The 22,520-nt window shown below is 51.7% G+C and overlaps 1 protein-coding gene across 2 annotated transcripts in view; it reads left to right on the top strand.

Annotated features, from left to right (window-relative positions):
- Nucleotides 1–514: 514 nt before the first annotated feature.
- Nucleotides 515–22,520, top strand: part of XXYLT1 (xyloside xylosyltransferase 1) — a 165,587-nt gene continuing 143,581 nt past the window's right edge. Inside the window, exon 1 of one of the 2 annotated variants that reach the window (XM_088793702.1) lies at nucleotides 515–1,139. In XM_088793702.1, the coding sequence (XP_088649828.1) occupies nucleotides 636–1,139 (504 nt within the window). In that variant the 5' untranslated portion in view covers nucleotides 515–635. The remainder of the gene's footprint in view (nucleotides 1,140–22,520) is intronic. The other variant, XM_019723388.3, reaches the window with a different exon arrangement.

Raw genomic sequence — 22,520 nt, 5'->3', positions numbered from 1 at the left:
CTCTGGTCGGCTTCAGAGATGCCAAGTGGGGTGAGCGCGATTTCCACAAGTGTCAACCCTACTGTGAATGGGGAAGGAACTTGCTACAGTTTTAATTCCCCAGCTTGAGCTAGTCTCCAAGATGCGAAGGGAGTTAGGGAGAGGAATTAAGGCCTCTACAAAATTGGGGCGGGGGGGCACGTATAGAGAGAAAATTTTTCTCTTTATACATCCGGTTTATAGTCTTCTTGCTAACCGAAGGTCCTGCGTTGGGGCGCCTCAGTTCCTTTCAAGGCTCAGCTTCGATTCTTGAGTCTGGGACTGGGCACTTAAGAAGGCCAGTTTCCACGGATCTTACAGCCTGCTGGCCTTCTCTGCGTCCGAGTCCTTACCCGCAGTTTAGATCACGCTGGGACGGCTACAGCGGACGGACGCCGGGTCCATCCTGGCTCTAATCCCTTTGAATTTAGGACCCAGCAGCCTCCGGGCAGGCCTGGCCACACCTCTCCGCGCATCAGCGCCCGCGGATAGGCTCTGCGCAGCGTGGCTCCGCCTCCGCCATGGCCGCGGCCCGCTGCCGGTGCTACTAAGTGGCTACCTGGGTACCCGGTCTCCGCGTCCCTTCTCTGGCTGCTAGGTTCCCCGGTCCGTGGCGCATGGGTCTCCTCCGAGGTGGCCTCCCATGCTCTCGGGCCATGGCGCGCCTGGGCGCTGTGCGCTCCCACTATTGCGCGCTGCTGCTGGCCGCGGCGCTTGCCGTCTGTGCCTTCTACTACCTGGGCTCGGGCCGGGAGACCTTCTCCAGCGCCACCAAGAGGCTGAAGGAGGCCCGCGCCGGGGTCCCCGCCGTGCCCTCTCCGCTCGCCCCGGAACTGGCACGCGGCTCCGTGGCGCCGGTCCTGGGTGCCAAGGCCAAGAGCCTGGAGGGCGGTGGGGCGGTGCCGGTGGACTACCACCTGCTGATGATGTTCACCAAGGCGGAACACAATGCCGCGCTGCAGGCCAAGGCCCGCGTCGCGCTCCGCTCCCTGCTGCGTCTCGCCAAGTTCGAGGCTCACGAGGTGCTTAATCTGCACTTTGTGAGCGAGGAGGCCAGCCGCGAGGTGGCCAAGGCCCTGCTGCGGGAGCTGCTGCCGCCTGCCGCCGGCTTCAAGTGCAAGGTGAGCGGGGCCGCAGCTGGGGGCTCCGGGAGGGTCGCCCATCCTGCCCCCAGCCCCATCCACTAGGCTCCAGGAGTCGGGAGACGGGTGTCTTCATTATGCTGTCCACTGCCAATGCCTGTAGAAACCTAACCCTTCACGCCCCCGCCCCGCCCAAACTGCTTTCACAACGTGCTGCGGGCATCCTCCGGGGCGTGTCCGCGAGCCAGACACTCAGCTGGTGCAGGAGTGGAGCCTCGGAGTTAACTGACAACCCTGACCAGATCTCCCCCCACTAACTGTGGCCCCCTCGAGAATCAGCACGCCCCCTCTTTGCCAGCGTTGCAGGATTCAGCAGTACCTTCAGAGTCTGCACGTCTTTTTATTCTCCTCAGTCTTTGACTTTTTTGCTGAAGCAGGTCATTTGAAGGCACCAATCGTCATCCTGTGCAGAGTCAGAGCTGGACAGGGTCTGAAGTGAGGCCGCTTGAATTGTTGAAATTGCAGTGACATTTCTTAGTTTTCAAGATATTTTAGTCGGAAATGATCAATGCCCCAACCCAGCTAGTGGGAACTCTCTCATCCTGTCTCTGAACTCCCTTCTCTCCTATCCCCACGGGTCATGAACTCATTTAGAGAAGCTGTGGGTTCTCCAACGGAGGAAGAGAAAGCTATACGAAGTATGATCTGGGGAGCAGAGCAGAACAGAGCTAGCCACCTTGTTCCAGGTTGGACCATCCTGCTGCGATGGCAGCTTCCTCCTGTCCCCGTCATCTCAGAGATTGGGTTCCTGGTTTAGTGTTAATTGCCTCAGTCAAATTGCTTGCCTCATTTGACCTAATAGTTGCACAGAGGGGATCCAAGGTGTGATTTTTAGATAGGAGTAGTAGGGGATCTTAAAGGATGGAGACTGGTGTTGGTCGTGGGGAGTGTTGGGGAGGCAGTTTGTGTTTGTGCCCAGTAAGCGACCCAGGGGAGCTGCTGCCAGGATCCTGCGGGGCTCAAGGGTCTGCTGTGGCTTTTTGTTGCTTATAGAATCAAGTGGCAATTTCTTGGTAGGGCTGCTTGTTTTGTGGGCCTGGCCTTCCTCTCCAGCTTCACTTCTTATCCGTCCCTTACATGTACCTTAGATCTTAACGGTACTGAATGTGTACAAGCTGTACTCTGACAGCTTGTCCAGAATGTCCTTTCTTTCCTCCTGAGCCCTTGGCCACTCTTGACTTAGCTTTCACATCTGCTGAGAGTATCCCTAAACTTGGAGACAGTCCAGGCCGAGTCCTTCACAGCTCCATTCTTCTTTCCCCTTATAGCATCGAAGGTCTGTCCCCTGCCCATCAGGAACACGCACTAGTCAGAGAAATTAACCTGGGCCTGCACTTGATGCTATAGGAGGCCAAGAATCCAGGCCTGGAGCTTGTGGTCTCACCTGGGGTTTTTCAACCTGGGGCCCATCCTCATTTACTTAATTGGAATCTTCTGATTGGAAATGGGGCCTGGCAACCTGTACCCAGTGATCCATAGGACTCTAACGTTTGAGAACCTCTGAGCTAGTCCAGTGGAGAAAACTGACGGCCCTTGGTCTGGGCAGAGCTGTGATTTCACCAGCTCTCCAGACACCACCTTGAAGACCAGCACTGGCATCTCTTAACTTTCTGAGTCAAAGGTAGCAACTCAGGCCTACGCTACACCATTGCCAGGTCTACCATTCCTTATCCTGACTCCAGCCACAGCTTGTTGCACACCCAGTGCTATCCAGCCGATATGTGTTTGCTTATGTCATTCCACTGTCAGGATACTTTCTCTCTCCATCTCCAAGTCTTGCCCCTATTCAGATACCATCCCCTCCTTGAAGCCGTCCAAGTAACCTCCACTTGAAATGCATGTCTTCCTATTCCTCTCTCGTGTACCTTCCTGGTGCTGTGACTATATCACGTCTTGTCTCCCATTCCTGTGCCTCATGCCTGGCATATAGTCGGCGCCAGAAATACTGGTCCAGGAGCAGGTCTAGCCTCAGGGCCAGGTGCCCAGCTAGTAGCCTGTGTTTTATGTGTTTCTCTCCCGCTGATGGAGAGAAGCCACAGCCGTTATCCAAGACTTGGAGGCAGCTGCAAATGACATGAAAGAATTGACACCACCCTGTTGAGGCATACGGGGTGAGATTTTGGGGGCTTTTAGCCAGATGGCTGGGATCGGATAAGGGTTTATCAGTTCCAGCAGAAAATTGCCCCTATTACATTGGCGTTCATATTTGTGAATCTGTTTTTTGTTTGTGATAAAAGGTGCTCTTTTTTCTTTAAACACTTCCTGAAAAGAAACCGTCTTCTGGCACCACTTCATACATGCCTTTTCCTCTGCCTAGAGTACACCCCCACCCCATCCTCTCATAGCACCAAATATTTTTCTTAGTCACATTTATTTCAGTTGTAATTGTATAATTTACTGAATGAATTATGTCTCTGCCTTTCTAGACTATAAACTCCTGAAGGGCATGGACCCTGATTTCTCTTACATATTGTATCCCTAGCACCAGACATCATGCCTTCTACATGGGAGTGCATTTTATACTGGGGATCATTTTTCAGTATTAGGAGAAAAGAAACTGTAGAAATTCTCATCCTGGTTGCATCAGAGCTGGAAGAGATCTTTACCAGCACAACAGGTGAGGAAATCTGCCCGAGGCCACTGGGGGTTACTGACCTGTGTCCTAAGCCAATGTTTTCCCCTTCGTACCACATTTCTCCTTTAAGGAGCACTTCTTTTAAGATAAGATAAGAAGGACAGCTCGCTCCCAGGGAGAGTTTCCCTGAAGTGTGTTAGCACACCTTAGGAAGAGGAAGGCAGCTCCTTGCCCACCCTAGTGTCCGGAGACAGCTGGGGGCCCCTCCTCCCTCAGGGTGGGCTCTGGGACTCCATGCCTGTTCCATACAGAGCAGCCCCGCATCTAACAGTGAGCTGGCCTATAACTTGTGCTGACACCCGTAGGCTATTTTCAAGTGACACAGAAATACCTTTTGGTTGAAATGGTTGCAGAAATAGATCATACAACATGATTAGTGACCTCAGATCATATTTTAGTTAATATCTTGTAGGTATTTAAAATACCTAAAAAACATTCACTTAACTAGAAAAATCTTGTTTCAACTATTATTGAAAGTCTTTCCATACCTACTGGTTTGTTGTCCTCTAAAAGCTTGTTCACCTATGTAATAAACACCCAAGCCTTTTACATTCCTGGTACCAGGTAAGGAGTGGCCTCTAGTCTGTATAATAGGTCCATGGACTAACTGCATAGAATCACTTGGGGACAGTCACTAAAAATACAGAATCCTGGGCTTTGCCCCGTCTGTGGGTCACCTCTCCTAGGAATCTGAGTTTGTGGGGCTGCAGAGGCAGGTGTGGGAGTCACAGCTGTAGAGATACAGGAGCACCTGGTGCTCTCCTGACATCTTTTAGACCCTTCTCGGGGATTCTGCCCTGTGCAGCCGCCCCTGGGAGGCACGATGCCTGGCGCCCACTAGGCATTCAGGAAACATTTGAGTAGCTCTCGTCATCCAGGCTATCCGGTCTCTGTGAGGTTGGTGCAAAAGTCATTGCTGTTTAAAAGGTTAAACATAATTGCAAAAACCACAATGACTTTTGCACCAACCAAATACATTCACCTTGCTAAAATGCTGATGTTATCAAACCACTTGCACTGAACACCTCCTGGCTGCCGGCTGTCATCCCGGGTTATTCCAACATTCTAGACTTACAGCAGCTGGCTTCAGCGTCCTCGTCCAGCCTTTGCCCCCCTCACAGAGCTTTGCTTGCGCTGCTTCTGCACCTTCTGTTATCTCATTCTGTCTGTCAAGTGGAATCCCACACTTCTCAAACTTAGATCAAGACTTTTCTCTTGCGTAAGCCTTCCTTGCTGTTTATCAGGTTGGTAGAATATGCCATGAAAACCGCAAATAGTGGTGGTTTAGCAAGATTGAGCTATATTTCTCATCTAAACCAAGTCCAGAGGCAGGCACCTCTGGGCTGGCGTAGGGGCTTTGTGAAGTCGTCAGCATCCTCGGCTCCTCCCAGCTCTGCTTCACCATCCCCGGGGAGTGGCCCTTGTCCTCATGGCCCAGGACGGCTGCTAGAGATTTAGCCATCACGTCTGTGTTGCAGCAGCAGGATGGGGAACCAAAGCAGAGGACCCAGTTAAAAACAGGTTCCGTTAATCAGGAAGGAGAGGAGAGCAGGTTTTGGAGTGGACAACCAGCTCTTTCTGCCTCACCTCTCAGGAGCCCACACAGCATTTTGAAGCCCCAGGAATGACCAGGCACCTGCTGCATGTGGACGCTGAATTTATAGCTGCAGGGGACACACGGGGGTCAGGCACAGCCCATGCCACCCAGGAACCCGTGTCACTTAGCATCACACTCGTGTACATCCTCTCCTGCCACAAAACTCAGTGGGTTGGACAGTAGATGGTCCTGAGGGAGTGAGACAACCCTGAGTTTCACGCCAGTGGGCCAGTTACTAGCTGGGGGATTGTGGGTAATCCATCTCATCTCTCAGGGCCTCAAGCTCCTCAGTGAAACAGGATTAGATACCCTCGTCATGCTTGGTGGTGAGGATTGAATGCCACCATGCTGTAACTCGTTTCACCCAGTGAAGCTGTGTTGGTAGTTGTGTGTTCAGTCTTACAATGTGGTTCCAATCGGCTGCCTTCTGAGGAAATCAACGCAATGAACGGCCCCAGTGCCCCTGTCATGACGCAGCACTGAGACGATCCTGCGGCCACCTCCTCCTTCCTTTTTGGGGTGGCCAGACCCCTGCAGAGATGCCTGGTGAGGCTCACCTTTGGGGGGTACAGCAGTATCGTGCGGGAGACCCTGCTCGCTGCGCCATTTGTCATGCTGGGAGGCCTGCGGGGTCTCTGCTCCCGCTCCCCATACAAGAACGCAGGATATGGTGAGGCCAAAAAGGAACACCCACGGAGCCATAGGTAGGGGAGTCATACCACTATATTCTCTCTGGCGGCACTATACTCTCACTGGAGGCTGGATCCACACTGTCCACAAACCGCCATCCACACTTGCCAGCACAGCCACCATCTTCTTGCTAGCCCCCATTCTTCCTCTCTTTCTCTGCTAGCGTAGCCACAGCAGTTATATTAGTGGCCAATGGCTCACTGGTTACAGCTGACAGCCAACTAGCCACAGCTGATGGCCATCCCATCACAGTTGATGGCCATTTACTACCTGAGCCAGGCACCTGTCTATGTGAGGCCGAGAGCCTGGAAACTTCTTTCTGGGGCTCTGCCCCCACAAGCAGTATTGCTGCTTTGTGGTGTTTCTCTTATGCTATCACTGCGCTATCATTAGATGCTAACCACTCAGGCCTTCCATGAACCCCTTTTCTGATGCAGCCCCCAGCCCAGCCCTCATGTTCTTTCCCATTACCTTGTTTGTAGCACATATTCATTTGTTCCTTCATTCATTCATTCCGCAGACGTTCCTGAGGCACTTGCGCTGTGCTGGGTACCTGTGAACAGGAAACAGGACCAAGTCCCTGTCCGCACAGAGCTGACCTTCTGGGGTCGTGGGGGGTGGGATGTGAGACTCAGCTTTAATCAGAGAAACAATACACGTAGAGCGAGTCAGATTGGGATAAGTGGTGCAGAGAACAGTCAAGCAGGGAAGGACAGATGGCGTGCATGTGTGTTGGGGTGGGGAGTTGTTCACTCTTTTGTGTCTGTGGTCAGGACGGCTCTGCTGATAAGGTGACATTTGGCAGGGTCTGAGGGAAGTGAGAAGGAGAGCTCCAGTCAGAGAGACGGCTCGGGCGAGGGCCTTCGGTGGGACTGCTCTGCAGGCTGGAGGAAGTAACCATCCTGTTCATCTGTTTGTCGTCCGCCTCTCCCTATTGGAATATAATCACGAGGGCAGGGGCATTACTTCCCGTCTCTGTCTGATCAGGCAGACAGAAGCCCATAATTGCCACCCCTGTTTCTGGCTTGATTGGATGTGACAGACACGGGGCAGGAGCCACCTACCCTGGAGCACAAGACCCAGGTAGACTTCTGGAGGGACAGGCAGCTCTGCACAGCCGCCCGCCTCGCTGCAGGCGTGGACAGGCTTCTGCAGAGAATTCCAGAGGAGAGGGGTAGACAGACCTGCCAGACTCTCCCGTCAGATCAGCGCCTCCTCCTGCCTTCAGGGAGGCGTTTGTGTACGTGGTGGGGCAGGCGTGAGGACCAGGGAGCAAGAGGCCGGAGTGCTGGTCTGGGGTGGTGGTGTCCTGCATGGTGAGGGAGGTGCCCTCTTTCCCCCATCGCTGTCTTAGCACAGGTCCTGGCGCATTCTAGGTTCTCAGTAGTACTTGATAGGTGACTGACTGACGGCTCTATGAATGAAACCCAAGACATCGTAGAAGAGTTCTTGGTGAATCTAACTTCCGCCTCCTCAGAGCATGACGGTGGGTGGCTTAGTGTCCAGACACGTTAAGACTCAGAAGGAAGCCATGTGCATTCCACACTTAAAAGTGATTGTTGCATTCCTAGAGGAGTGTATGCTGAGGACTAGGAGTGACGACAAATGTTACTGCTCTTTGTACACGTTGGGGATTTCCAGAGGTTCTTGTACTGCGAGAGCACAACTGAGTGTCGTTGAGAAGATGAGTGCCTGAGCTCATAGTTGGGGCTGGAAACAAGCCTGAGTGGAAAGCCCTTGATGCTGGCTGTCTCACCGATGAAGCTAATAACCAACAGGTGACACTGAAATGCAGATTCTCTAGCTTGTCACAGCAGCAGGCGCCTTGCAACGGAATGAAATTTTTGAATAGGTTGTAGCAGTCGGGGAAAGAGGTGATCAAAGTCTTGTGTCCTGAAATGAGAGGCTCTTTAGAAAGATAAGCTGCCATTTTATACTATAGAATTTAGAGAACAGTGGTAGTTTACCAAACACATTTAACATTGGAACGCCTTTAGATTATGTGTTTATGAAACAACTGTAGTAGTTTATGTTTCTTGTGCATGTTTCTTGTGGAGGACTTTAGTCACGGATCTGTACGGAATAAGTTGTATAGTATTATTGTATCATATACAATAAACTGAATAATTTCACAGGTATGTGTTGAAATTATAAGGTAAAGCCCACATATAACATAGGCCAGGGATCATCATCCAGATGAAATACATCGATACGTGGGTGATTTGTAAATGCTCTGGGGGCTTCAGTGCATAGATGAAATGTTCCAGGTTTGGGCGTCAGTAATTCTTTATGATTTCCGGACTGTTCTCTCTTCCCATAGGCCATTTTTTGAAAGACATAATTACATTTTTTTGCAATTAAAAACTGAGATATTCACATACCATAAAATTCGCCCATTTAAAATATACAGTTCAGTAGTTTTTCATATATTCACAAGGTTGTTCAATTATGACCACTAATTCCAGAACACTTCATTACTCCCAAAAGAAACCCTGTACCCATCAGCAGTCATCCCCATTCCCCTTTCTCCTCAGCTCTGGCAACCACTAATCTCCCTTCTCTCTCTGTAAATTTCCCTGTTCTGAGCATTTCATAGAAATGGGCTCATTTATATGACCTTTTGTGTCTGGCTTCTTTCACTTGTAATTTTTTAAGGTTCATGTTGTAACGTGTCAGTACTTCATCCCTTTTAATGGTTGAATAATATTCCATTGTATGGATAGATCACATTTTTTTTTTCCAAGTCAAGTTGTTGTCCTTTCAGTCTTAGTTGTGGAAGGCACAGCTCAGCTCCAGGTCCAGTTGCTGTTGCTAGTTGCAGGGGGCGCAGCCCACCATCCCTTGCAGGAGTTGAACCTGCAACCTTGTGGTTGAGAGTACGCGCTCCAACCAACTGAGCCATCCAGGAGCTCAGCGGCAGCTCAGCTCAAGGTGCCGTGTTCAATTTTAGTTGCAGGGGGCGCTGCCCACCATCCCTTGCAGGACTCCAGGAATTGAACTGGCAACCTTGTGGTTGAGAGCCCAGTGGCCCATGTGGGAATCGAACCAGCAGCCTTCGGAGTTAGGACCATGGAGCTCTAACCACCTGAGCCACCAGGCTGGCCCCACATTTTTTTTTAAATTAAAGTTTATTGGGGTGACAATTGTTAGTAAAGTTACATAGATTTCAGGTGTACAATTCTGTATTACATCATCTATAAATCCCATTGTTGTTCACCACCCAGAGTCAGTTCTCCTTCCATCACCATATATTTGATCCCCCTTACCCTCATCTCCCACCCCCCACCCCCCTTACCCTCTGGTAACCACTAAACTATTGTCTGTGTCTATGAGTTTTTGTTTCTCATTTGTTTGTCTTGTTCTTTTTTTGTTTTTGGTTTATATACCACATATCAGTGAAGTCTTATTGTTCTCTGCTTTTTCTGTCTGACTTATTTCGCTTAGCATTATAATCTCAAGATCCATCCATGTTGTCACAAATGGTCCCATTTCATCTTTTCTAACTGCCGAATAGTATTCCATTGTGTTTATATACCACAACTTCTTTATTCATTCATCTATTGAAGATAGACCACATTTTATTTATTCATTCATTAGTTGATAGACATTTGGGTTTCCACTTTTTGGCTATTATGAATAATTTGCTGTGAACATTCGTTTACAAGTTTTTGTGTGGATGTATGTTTTCAGATTGCTTGAGTATGTACCTAGGAGTGGAATGGCTGGGTCATATGGTTACTGTTTAACTTGTTGAGGACCTGCCAGACTGTTTTTCGAAGGAGCTATACCAATTTACATTCTCACCAGCAGTGTATAAGGATTCCAGTTTCTCTACATCCTCGCCAGCACTTGTGTGTTTTTGATTATAGCCATCCTAGTGGGTATGAAGTAGCATTTCATGGTGGTTTTGATTTGTATTTCCCTAATGACTAATGATGAGATGATTATATATTGATAAGGACAACTGAATAAATGTATTTGGTCTTTTTCTTACGTATTTACCAAAATGCATTTTACAAGAAAAAACAGGTACCTTGACTCTCCTCCTCCCCACCCTGAAAATTGTAACATCACTGGAAACGACGGTGGTGTATTCTGAAGAACATGGTTTGGAAATTTCTGATGTGGATAGTAATGTTATGCCTAAAATCAGAAAGTGGGTATTATTACTATGGAGACTTGATGAGGAGAATAACAGTAACATTTGTTCAGCACTTTAGAGCTTATAAAAGTGCCTTCACAAACGTCTGGTTTGAGCATCACTGTGATTGGGGAGGGGGCCCCCCATCTCAGAGATCTGGTTCTTACTTGAGCTCCCCCACTAAGCCATGAGACTGGGCTGTGTAACATGCTTTGGGGAGTTAGAGGCACCACAGATAGGGAGCTGGGGAGGAGGAAGTGGGCTGTAGCCCACCTGACAGTCGGTAGCACCACCCTGCCCAGTTGCCCCAAGTACATTCAGTTTGAACAAAGCCTGTGCTTGCTGCCAATGCAGCTTCAATCTCACTGGTCTCCGCAGAGCCTTGTGGACTCCCCAAGCATTGAGTGGGAAGAAAACTCTGAACCTCTCTGCGCGGCCCTCCCAGTGAGCTGACAGGCCCTGAGCAGGGGCCACTTGTTCAGATCCAGGCAGAGTTGCCCTTAGAACCAGCCCAGGCCCTTCCCTCTTCTGTTTGAGTGTCAGCATTATCAACAGCTTCTGTCCTCTTTGGGAAGGTGGGTGAGAGCCAGCTCACCCCAACTCCCACATTAGCGAGGGAAGGTACGGACCTGTCTTCACCTTCCCAGCCAGGCCTCGCCTCCTCGTGTACCCACGGATCTCTCTGGTTGGGGACGGAAGGCACTCACTGACCTCCAGGAGGCTGAACCTTTGCGGGTCCCTCCGGGCTGGTTTCCCAGCTGCCCTGTGCCTGAGATAGTGCCAGGAGTTAGTATTGGGCTCCCCAGTATTCCTGGGAGGAAAACTACGTGGTGTATGTACCCTCTCCTCGGGGTTGCTCGCTGGAGGGAGCTCCAGGGCTGGAATCAGCGCGCACCTCCCAGGCCAGGAGGAGGAGGAGCTGCTGGAGTGCAGTCCACACCGGACCGCCGGTGCCCCCTGCGGGTCACCGTGTCCTCGCTGAGACTCTCTCCCGGGAGAACTTGCCCTCCTCGCAGGCCTTAAGAGCCGTGTGCCGCGCTCCACGCGACCGCTGGAGGGCGCCGCTGCACCGCGGTTCTGGGCAGGAGCCCCGCTCCTGAAGGCCGCCTTGCTCGGCTTCTCCCACCAGGCTAGCCTGGGGCACGCGCAGGCTCTTTTTGTTCTTTCTCCGCGAGTGTCCCCCACTCCCTGCCCCTCCGTGGTTTAGAAAGGAAGGCTGAAATGAAAGGGAGTCTGCGTGGCGATTGTGGGCGGTCATTTCCTTCCTGCGCCTGGTGTAAACCTGCTTTGTTGAGGCCCTTTGAAAAAGGTGGATGAAAAAGAAACTGGGATGGCTGGATCTTGGATGGAGAGGCCTTCAGCGCCTCCCCGCAGCTCAGCAGACGGGGGCGGGGTGTGTCTGTGCATCCGAGCCTCCTAGCCCTTCCTGGGTCCCCGCTCTGTGACTCCAGCCAGGCACCGCCCACGAGGCCTCGCAGCTTCCTAGGGCGCACCCTTTACGCTCCATCTGGGGTCTCTCACACCTAGAGTGCGCCCTCCGTGTGCAAGGAGGCGGGCTTCCTCGTACAAAGGTGAAATATGCCTCTTACAGCTGCGTGCAGGTGGATCCCCTGTCACCTACCACGAGTGGCTAGGTTTGCTCTGGGTCTGCGGCCCAGGTGTCCTGGCACTTGGTGGGAAGTTAGGCCAGTGGCCCGAGTCCCGGAAAGGCAGGCGTGGGGGAAAGGAGTGCGGTGACTTGCGTGCTGGTAGGCAGCGTGACCGTGGCCGAGTTGCCTAACTGCGTGGAGCCTCCTGCCTCAGCCTTCAGTCAGATGGGCTCAGACGACACCCACCTCAGGGCCATGCACAGCGGGGGATGGGGGCGTTCCCAGTCTGCCTGTGGCTGAGGGAGCCAGGCCCTGAGAGGAGGAGCTGGGCTGCAGCTGGAGGGGCTGAGAACAGAGGCCTACTGCACCTGCGGCAGCAGCAGCCGCTCAGAGTACCTGTCTGGAAAGGGAGTGCCCAGAAAGGACGCCCTGCTTCCCTTCCTCACACCCTGCCCTGTCCAGAGCTCTTGCCTTTTGTGTAGACCACTCACACTGGCCTGTGGGTTGCTGAGGACCAGGTTAGGTTGCTGGGGTAACGTCACTTTCCAACCCTTTCCCCCAGGCCTCAGAGGGCTGTACTGGGGGCCCTGGCTCCAAGAGGCAGCTCTGTGCTCCCATCCCTGTTTCAGGTACTGGTTCTGAGCAGCCGAGCCAGGCCCTGTCATCTGGCACAAAGCCTGCTGTTAACTTAATGTCTTTTAAATTAAAGCCATTTATTTTATGTATTGGGGTAATTACAGTTAAGCAGCCCCATTAAGCGATCGTCCTGCTGGTGCGAGGGAATGTGCCCAGGCTGGCTTCTGTTGCCCTGCTCTGGCTTGGCCAGGCCCGCTCCTGGGAGCACACTGCTTCTCTCCCTCTTCTCTGCAGCTCACCACCCTTCACACCCCCTGGCAGAGTCTGTCCTGTGCCTGCAAAGGAAAGGCCCCCGGGCAGGAGCGCATGGCTTGGAGCCCAAGACTTGGACTCAAATGCCGTCTGTGACATAAGGGAACAGTGTGGCCCTCGATGTAACTCCTTCCCCTCACACATGACCTTACAGGGTGGCTATGAGATAAAAAGGAGGCAAGGTTCTGGCACGTGGCAGGTGGCTGAGTGGTAGCTGCTACGAATGGTACCTGGGTAGGTGTTGGGAGGAGTGAACCTTTTCTCCGCATTTTAGAAGGCAAATCCGTGTTGATTCAGTTGGAGGGCAGTGGAGCTGGCGTGCAAAACAGTGTTCTGCCCAGGTTTATTTCAGGATGTCTTAGTCTGTTCAGGCTATTAAAACAGAATAACCACACCCTGGGTGGCTTACAAACAATAGAAATGTATTCCTCACGGTTCTGGCGGGTGGAAGTCCAAGATCAGGGTGCCAGCATGGTGAGGTCCTACCAAACGCCCTCTTTGTTGCAGACTGCCATCTTCTCAGTGTCCTCACAGGTGAAAGGGGCTAGGAGCATCCTGGAGCCTCTTTTATGAGAGCAGTAACCCCATTCCTAAAGGCTCCAAACTCATGACCTAAGCACCTCCCAGAGGCCCCACCTCCAAATCCTATCACATTGGGCATTAGAATTTCAACATAGGAATTTTAGGTGGAGGGGACCACACATATTCAGACCATAGCACACAGGATGTCCCCATGTTCTTTCGCGTCTTCCTCAGTCCCCCAAACTGTGATATTCCCTCCTTTGTCACTTCCCCTTGATGCACTGTTTGCCCCCCTCTGAAAGCACCGACACTGTAGCCTCAGTTCATACCCGGTTGTGTCCATGCTTTCTCTTCTAGAAAGAAGAGGCCCTGATCTTCATGCCTTCCCTCCCCTCTGTGCCTAGCACATGTCTGGCTCTGGGTGGAGGCTCAGCAAAGGCTGGTGGATTTGGTGTGTGTTCTGGAGCAGGTGCTGCTGTTTCTGTCAGGATGGTGAAGCTGGAGCCTATGCTTTGTAGTGTGTGTTTAGGCAACATGGACGATCGTGCTGCGTATTCTGGGGGGATAGAGTCTTCTCTGTGAATGTTCCTTTCTAGAAGATCCAATTTAGAAGGTTCTAGAAGGTTCCAGTTCAAACTTGTTTCTGGTAAACCATGAGCACTTTTCATGTTTTGTTTACCTCTTCTTAATGATATTTGATTTGTTTTCTTGATCTAATTGCACACAGCAATTGTTCCTAATTTGGGGGGGAATTTAGCCAAATATAAACTAAATGATTTTGAAAAATCAGACTACTGGGGAGACCCACATAACCCCAGAGCTCGCTCACATCCCCCCCTTTCTGCCCGTCCCTCTGAGTGGGGTCTTGGGCTTCATCCTCTGTGGCTCATACCCCACCGAGTGGTGTGAGGGGTCCTGCTCTTGTCAGATCGTCATGGCAGTCCAGGATGTGGGCTCTGTGGTCAGGCTCCTTGAGGCCTGGTCAGTGTGTCCCCAGGGGGGCGGGCAGGAAGACACAGGGCAGGGATTTCCAGATTTCCCTGGGGCTGGCTTTGTGAGGCTAGAGGGGCTGTCTGTGGGGGTCAGAGAGCTGTGGGATGTGCATGCATCATCAATGGGTAGGACGTGACCCTTCCAGTCTTACAGAGGAGGGAACTGAGGCAGCTGGGGCAACAGACTGGCCTTTTCGTCTGTACGTGGCGGGAGAGTCAGGCCCAGAAGGTGGGGGAGGGGCAATCTGAGTGAGTGTATCGCTGTCTGGCTGGTTGGCCGGCTGTGGTCAGGCATAGCCTGGGCAGGCAGGACTCCAGAACAGGCAGAGAGAGCCCCAGAGCCTGTGGCAGCCCGGCCATCCCAGGGAGCGTCTGCTGTCCTGTGGCTCTGCCTCACTGAACCGCCTGGAGTGGTGCACCTGAGCCACTTAATGCTTGTGGGACTTTGTTCAGGTGCATGTGCTTCTGGAACACCCTTCTTGCCCTCCTTTATCTGGGTAACTCTCACCCTTCAACATTACGCTCTGGTAGGTGGCAGTTACATGGGGGAAGCCCAGCCCTGACCACCCACCCTGGTCTCGCCCTTCTCTGAGCTTCTGCTGTGCTGAAAGTGGCCCCTCTGCGAGCTCCTGGGGGGCGCGGCTGTGTCAAATTTCCTTCTGTGTCTCTCAGACACAGTGTAGCACACAGCCTGGTGTAGAGTAAGACTCAGCACGAGCTTGTGGCACTGGAGGAGGTGTTTGCCAGCCCAAGTGGGCAGCAAAGTATAAATGCAGTCCTGAGGCCGGGTCCTGGCAGCCGAGCACGGCTTCTTTCACATTCTGTGAGCCGTGCTCATGTGCGAGACGGGCATGGCCAACTCCTGGAGTCCTTGGCCATCTGTAGAGGCCTCTTGATATAAAGTTGGCTTCCTTGTACTTTTAATGCAAGTTCTCCAGACAGGAAGTTGTCCGACCTGAAACCAGCCGGGAAGACCCAGGTGTCTTTTGGAGACTTCTTTCTGGATTTCAGAACTAGCCTGTTTGTATTACTGTGAAGAGTTACTGCTGCTGTTCTGGGGGAGATGGGAGGGGCTTGGACTGTGTTTCTCTTTTAGGGGCCTCACTGAGCTCTCCTTCACCTTATAAGACAATGAGGTGGGCGGCATTGGCCGCCTGATCTGCCCAGAGCCCTCAGCTGGTGAGCAGTGCCCAGGGCTGCTATTCAGCCTTTCCACTAAACAGCCCAGCCCTTCCGCATAAACACTCGTTCAGCTGAAGTATGGTGCACAGCCCTGCCAGGTACTGTGTTCCTGGCTTCTAGGGCCCTCTCTGACCCTGGCTTCCATGGGCAAGGCCCGTCAGTGTCTCTGAGCCTCAGCTGCTCACCTGTAAGATGGGTAGGAACGTTCCAGCCTTGAGTGATATTCCACGGCTCTCTTACTGCCATGTGGAAACTGGGCGCAGGAAGTGGTGAAGGACCTGTCCTTTCCAGCGGGTGGGAGACTGAGAGGGGGCGGGTCTTGGAGCTCCGAGTCCCGGGAATGGCTCCCACCAGCTCTTCCTTGTTCACGCTCCTCTCCCACTCTGGAGATACTGATTCATTTTTTGGCCTGTGCCCCAGGCCAGGCTGCAGCTCAGGATGAGGGGGTGAGGAGCATAGCATCCATCACCTAAGCTCTCTCAGACGTTTACCATCACCAATGATACAACAATTGCCACCATTTACGTGGAGATGTCCTGCTAGATTCTACCTGGGTTTTCTTATCTAATCCTCAGAACCATCAGTCCTATGAGGAGGGAGGTGTTCTTTTCTAGGAAGAGGTTTCATGGGTCAGCGTTCTGAGCCCCAGGCAGGTTCAGTAGCTTGTTCAGAGCCATACAACTACCAGCGGAGCCAGGATTGGAATCCGGTCTTTCTGACTCTTAAGCACGATGCCTTACTGCTTGTAATGTTGGTTTGTTTTGGTAGTTTGTTCTAGTCCCTCCACACAGGGGTGGTCTGGGAAGCTGGGGTCCTTCTAGAAGGGTTCGTGCCATGCCCCTGTGCCTGTTGCTCTCTGGGGCCTTACACATGTGTCCTCTTCCCCTGGTCAGTCTGCAGGTTGAGGGCCCATAGAGTAGTGTGAGAAGAGCAGGGGAACCTCAGAACCTGCAAGGGGCAGAGCTCTCATTCCTCCTGCAGGTTCTGCCCTGAGAACCAGCTGGCAGCCTGGGTTTAGCAGTAGGATCTTAAAGGACTGTAATGTTTGGAGCCCCACCTCCCTCATTTGGCAGCAGGTCCTAAGAGGTCAGGGCTGGAGGGAACTGGAAAGGCCATGTAGTCCTGCCCTTCCATGTTACTTGTGAGGATATCGGGGCCCAGAGAGGCCAAGCAACTTGCTCAAGGCCACACAGCGGGTCAGTGTACAGAGTCTGGGACCACATCTCCTGCTCCTGCTGTCTCCCTACCTCCTCTCCCTTTTCTTTGTTTCTGAAGCCAGTTCTGGGTTGTGCTGGTCTTTGTGTGCTTGTTTGTCTTCTGTTTTTATTTCTAGCCTGACACATTTTTCTCACCCACCTGTGACTGCCCTGCTGGTGCCTGTGTTTTGTGTGTACTGAATGGCTTTGCTTCACTTCCCACTGAGTGGCTGTTGCTGAATAAAGCAGACTGGGCCTCCTCAGAGGCAGGGCCCGGAGCCTTCCGAAAGGCACCCACTGCCCCTTGCCCAACCCACTCTAGGCCGTGTGTGTGATGGGGGTGGTGGTATAGGAATCCTGCTGCGGTTTCCTGCCTGGGTCTGTACCCCATCAACGCCAGTCCTGCTGTTTCTGTTGCAAGGACTGTGGGCGCTGGGGAGTGGGCTCCCGTTATGTGAGCTGACCTATACTACACACAGTAGGTGCTCTGGACACCTCTTCTGCTGGTTTACTGTCCACTCACCTGTAAGATGCAGCTCACACACCCACGTGGAGAGTCCTATCTTGGAAGGCCTGTGGCTTTCATCAGCCTTCTGATGCCTCTGTTATCCCCTGTTCTGTCTGCAGTGTTGGCGAAGCTGCCAGATGGGAGACCTGAGGGTGGGTCCATGTCTCGTCTCTCTCCCCCAGGTGCAGCCTCGCGTGGGGTGGGGGGCCTGTGTGTCTTGAATGAGTGTGGTGCTGGCTGCAGAGGGGCCTGGGTTAGATTCCGATTCCAGCTCTGCCTTTTCTCTCTGGGAGCCCCGTCTCTGAACTCCTTCCCCAGCTGCAGCAGGGGAATATTAATACCACTCAGCTCCAAACCTAGTGGGGATGAAATTAAATGAATTCATGTGTCTAAACATGCATGTAAAACATGTTTGTGCCCAGGACCTACGAGGTGTCTGGGGCATGGCTGCTTTGTCCCCCAATGAGGCCATCGATGTCTGTGCCTGCCCTTCAGTGGCCGCACCCCGTTTGGGTCCACCCCTAGAATACCATCTCCTGGCTCTGCTCCCCTGGCCAGCACCTGCTCATCCTGTCATAGGTCAGGTCCTGGTGCAGGTGCCACATCTGCGTGGGCTGTGTGGATGCTCAGCTTTGTCTTTTAAAATAAGAGCAGGTTTGGCCGAGTCCCCCCGTCCATATGTCTTATTAGCTTCTTGCATGTGCCGAGTCAGAGTGAGACGGTGTCTTGAGCCCAGACGGGTCAGCGGAGTAGCATTATGCCTCGTGGTCCCAGTCTTCTCACAATGGAAAAGGCACAAGCTTTCCTCTCAAGGGAATGGCTCCTGGGGAGGAGACAGTGATTTGGAAGCATCCCAGCGTCTGGACTTGTGCCGTGTTTGGCAGGGCAATGCTTGTTATTTCGGCAGCTGACTACTTGTTTTAAGAGAAGTTTAACCTGTGGTGTGGTCTGTGTGGGGTGGGGCTTCGGTCCTGGGCCCCCAGGGATGGGGCAGTAGAGACCTGGCACTGCTTGCTCAGTCGCTGCCGATGTCTGAGTCACGGCCAGACCCTTGGGTCCATGATCACTCATTCAGGGTCTGGCTGTGCCTGTGGGTCTCCACCGGGAGGGGCTGAGGGATGGGGCCTGTGGAGAGCCCTCCGGGAGCATGGTTCAGGGTGCCTGTCAGCCTGCAGCCTACAGTGGGCGGTGCTTCCGGGTGAGAGCTGATGGTGGCGCCACTGGCACTTGTGTGATGGCATCGTTTCTTCCACGTGTTCCAGTAAAACTCAATCGAGCTGATGACTTCTTTCATCAGTGAAGCGTGATCAGCCCAGTATTTCATCTAGGTTGCTTAGCGGCGTTTGCCGAGGATGGAAGATGTTACGTAGGTCTGTTCTGTGTGCTTGCCTGGTCTTCAGACGCTCCCAGCAGCTTTCTGCTTTGATCAGAAATGTGAGCACTGGAGGTTAGGTCCTGAGACAGCTCTCGCAGAGAACTGCAAGACTGTGAGAGCACATGCAAAATGAAAACCTTTTTTCCTTCAGGCAAAATTTCTGTCTCAAGTAGCTGGCTTCGGTAGAGAAATATGACCCTGTTGTTCAACCGCCTGGTTTTCTGGAGCTGTGGGTTTCCAAGTCCTTTTCTGTGACATGCGCAGCATCTGGAATTGACTTATGGGAATCTTGGGGGGTTTGTTATAGCCTGGACGTACGAGAGGGACTTCTCATTGCCCCATGAGAGTATTCAGCTCTGAGGAATCTGGGTCCTGGAAGGAGCAAGTGCTTAGAGGAACATGGGCTGGTGGGAGCAGTGACAGGACCCCACTGGGAGCCCATGGCGACCTGCTTCTACAGATACTAAAACTATAAATCTAATGAGTCATCTTCATTTTTCCATATTCCCTTGAGCCTCGCTCACTTGCAGGCGTACTGTTGGTGTAGCAGGGGAATTTGGGTCTCTGCTCATTTCACGTATGGGACCCAGACGTGGGGTGCCTCTCATAAGCATTTTCCCATCTTTCTGTCTGTCTTGGGCTTATTGTTTGTATGGCTGTAGTGTAAGTTATTGTCGTATTTCTTTTGTAAGCCATCCTGTGAGTTTCTGATTTTCACACTATAAATCACACCACAGAGAACATCTCTGTGTGTGTGTTTTTTTTCTTCTTACGAGCTGCTCCCAAGAGCCATTCTTTGAGTCTTCACAAGGAACACTTGACAATCCTAAATGGTCCTGTACCCACAAATTAATATGTAAAAATCGGGACTCAGCAGTAATGCTCCTCAATGCTCACTCTCTTTCTATTATAAAGAGTTTTACCAGCTGATTTACATTGCACAGCTCTGCTTTCTTTCTTCTTAGATAATATTTCAGTAAAATTGTTTTTATGTGTTTTTAGTATTTTATTTTTATAAACTATGAAACATCAAAATATAGAAAAGTTCAGAAAAAATATAACACTTATTTTCCTGCTGTATATGCTAAGTAGGGGCTAACATTTTGCTGTATTTGCATCAGATTCTTTTTTCAAGAAATAAAATATTATAGATACAGCTAAAGCCCACTTGTGTTTCTTCCCCAGCTCACCCACTCCAGAGGTGTTCAGTGTCACACACAAGAAGGTAGTGTGCTTTATGGAATTTGTGTTTTGTACTTTTACCACATATATATGGAGGGAGCCAAAAAATGTATACACATTTTAAGAAAGGAAAAAAACTATATTAAAATTGTAATAATATATACCAATAACAAAAGATGAATACAAGTCATGTGTACACATTTTTTGACCCCCCTACCACCCCCCTGTATGTGTCCATAAATATATATTTTTTTATTGCTTTGCATATTTTAAACAGTTATAGAAATGCTCTCATTATATATCCTTTTAATATTTCTTTCTTCACTGGATATTATAGTTTTGAGATTTTTCTATATTGGTACATGTAGGTCTTGTTTGGTCATTTTAACTGCTGTGTAGGCTTTCGTTATGGGTAGACCTCAGTCTATCCATTTTCCATCTGAGAGTTGGCTAGGTTGTACCCACTTTGTCATTACAAACGTAGGTTGTACCCACTTTGTGTCGTGATAACATTGCTGCAGTGAACATCCAGGTACCTATCTGCCTATGCATAGGTGCTTGGCTTTCTCCAGGTTCCACACCTGGAAGGGCATTTCTGGCCTGGGGTGTATGCATCTTTCCAAGATCTTGCTGAGCTCTTATCCAGTGGTCCCACTTCCACTCCACGTTCTTCTGAGCATTGGTGTAGACCCCCTTGCCTTGGTGTGAGTTCTGCTGCCTTTGTGTCAGGAGGCAGAACATGGAGGGCAACTTTGAGACTAGGATGGGAGGGAAATTGAGGGCAAACCTGAGTGTTCCTTAGTGCCCTTGCAAACTTCCTGGTTGTGTAGAGTTGTGGACCAGTCTTCCCAGCGTTTTTCAGAATCTCTGTAGATGAGGGTAGAGGGGCCGGTGTCTCTAGCGGAAGTGGCCTTTACTCAAGTCTTGACTCGATCGCTGTAAAGCTGTCTGAGAAAGCCTGGGGCTTGGCTCTGGGGCTGGTACCCAAGGATTTGCCATGTAACCCGGGGAGAGTCCTGTGTCCCCTTGCTGGGCCTTACTTTCCCTGTCTGAAACATGAGGGTTGAATCAGTGACCTGAGTGGCCTCTTGGCACTGCATGTATTGCTCACCCACTTTTTAGTTGTTTTGATGAGCAGAGTGGTCCCACTTTCCTAGCTACGGCTGCCAGGCCTGAGCCTGGGGCAGGGGGCAGCTTGGAGTGGGGGTGTCAGGTGCTGCCTTGCAGGTGGCCTCAGGTCCCAGGGGCCTAAGGCCAAAGCAGATGAGTGCTGACAGAGAGGAGGAAGCCAAGGGCTGCTGCTGGCCCTCGGGGACAGCCACGGAAGCCAGAGCAGAGGGGCATTGGTTTCTTTGCGATGAGTCCTTTTCAGGTCCGTGTAACGCCACCTGTATGGCTGCTGTGTGAAACCCTCACTGAGCCAATATTTACTGTGTGCCTAACAGGCGCCAGCACTGTCCCAGGACATAGATACACGATAGGTGAACAAAAAGAGTCAAAAATCCCTGCCCTGTGGAGCTTCCATTCTGGCAGGAAGAGGATTAAATGAGCTAATGCCGTGTCTCCGCTTGGCTGCCTGGGACACAATGAGTGGGGGCTCAAAAAGGGTTAGGTTTCATTTCATCTCTTTGTTGTTCTATGACAAGCAAATGTGTAAATAAATTGTGCAGTGTCCTATGAGGAGACTGTGTCATACTGTATGTTAGCAGGAGTGTGGGGTGGCTACTGGGTAGGTGGGGACACCGTCATTGAGAAGGTGGCATTTGAGCAGAGGCCTGAAGGAGTTGGCCAGGTAGCTAGTGAGAGAGCATCTGGGTGGTGGGAATAGTGAACGGGACGCCTGGCTGGGAGGTACCCGAGGGTGGCTGCGAAGGAGCAGGCTGGGGGAACGAGGTGGGGAAGGAAGGTGACGTAGTGGAGGAGGGCAGGTCCCGGCTGGTCCTGGGAGGGTTCTGGCTCTGACTGGGTGACAGGAGAAGCTGCTTCTGGGTTTTGAGCAGAGACATGTCCCTCTGGCCGCTGTGTGGAGAGAATGAAGGGAGACCTGTTGGAAGCCATTGTCCTGGCCCGGAGGAGAGGACAGTGGCCTGTGGGGATGGGAAGAAATGGGGGGATTCTGGACCTATAGAAGAAAAAGGGCCTTTAGTAGTTTACGGGAATGGAGAGGGTTTTTACACTAGAGATTCTTCAGACATGAACTTGTGGTCTCAGAGGGCTATAAACAACGTGTTGTCTCTCTGACAGAGCTGGGTCTGCAGTGTCCAGTCAGGGCTCTGCGCCCTCTGTGAAGGAGCACGATAGGGGAAAGGTGGAGCGAGGGCAGTCCTCATGCCTGAGAGGTGGTTCCGGTTCTGGATTCAGGAAGGCCTGGGCTCACAGCTTGCACAGTGACTTCACCTTTCTGGCCATGGCCACCTTTGTTATAAAGGGCACAGATGTGGCGAGGATCGGATGAGCTGGTGTTTATCCACACTGCTGCTGGACGCACATTGCATTCCATGGTTTGTGGTCTTACGATGAGCAGATGCCGTGCCTCGCATGGGGGCTTAGAGAAGTGCAGGGTCTTGAACATGGCCCAGGGAGACTGTCTTAGCTTGAGGTTACAGGAAGGGAGTTCGTGGAGAGCTTTAGACGAGGAGTCAGGAGATCAGGTTCTGACGTCAGCCGTGTGACCTTGGGGAAGGCCGGGCCCAGTCTGTGAGCACCTCCTGGCTGCTGGTGCCGTGCTTGGCATTTTAAACACATCACCTCCCCCGCAGAAGGAGGCGATGGGCAGGAGCGCTGTCTCCAGCGTCAGGTCATCCGAATGTTTCCTGCACGGCTTTTGTCAGTATCCTAGAGCTGCCTGCAGCATTCCCTACTT

The sequence above is a fragment of the Rhinolophus sinicus genome, chromosome 17 (genome assembly GCF_057876585.1).
Source record: "Rhinolophus sinicus isolate RSI-liver-muscle chromosome 17, RSI-T2T, whole genome shotgun sequence".
In the NCBI taxonomy this organism is placed as follows: Eukaryota; Metazoa; Chordata; class Mammalia; order Chiroptera; family Rhinolophidae; genus Rhinolophus; species Rhinolophus sinicus.
The sequence above is the reverse complement of the archived record's forward strand: the minus strand, read 5'-3'. Positions and strand labels throughout refer to the sequence as shown.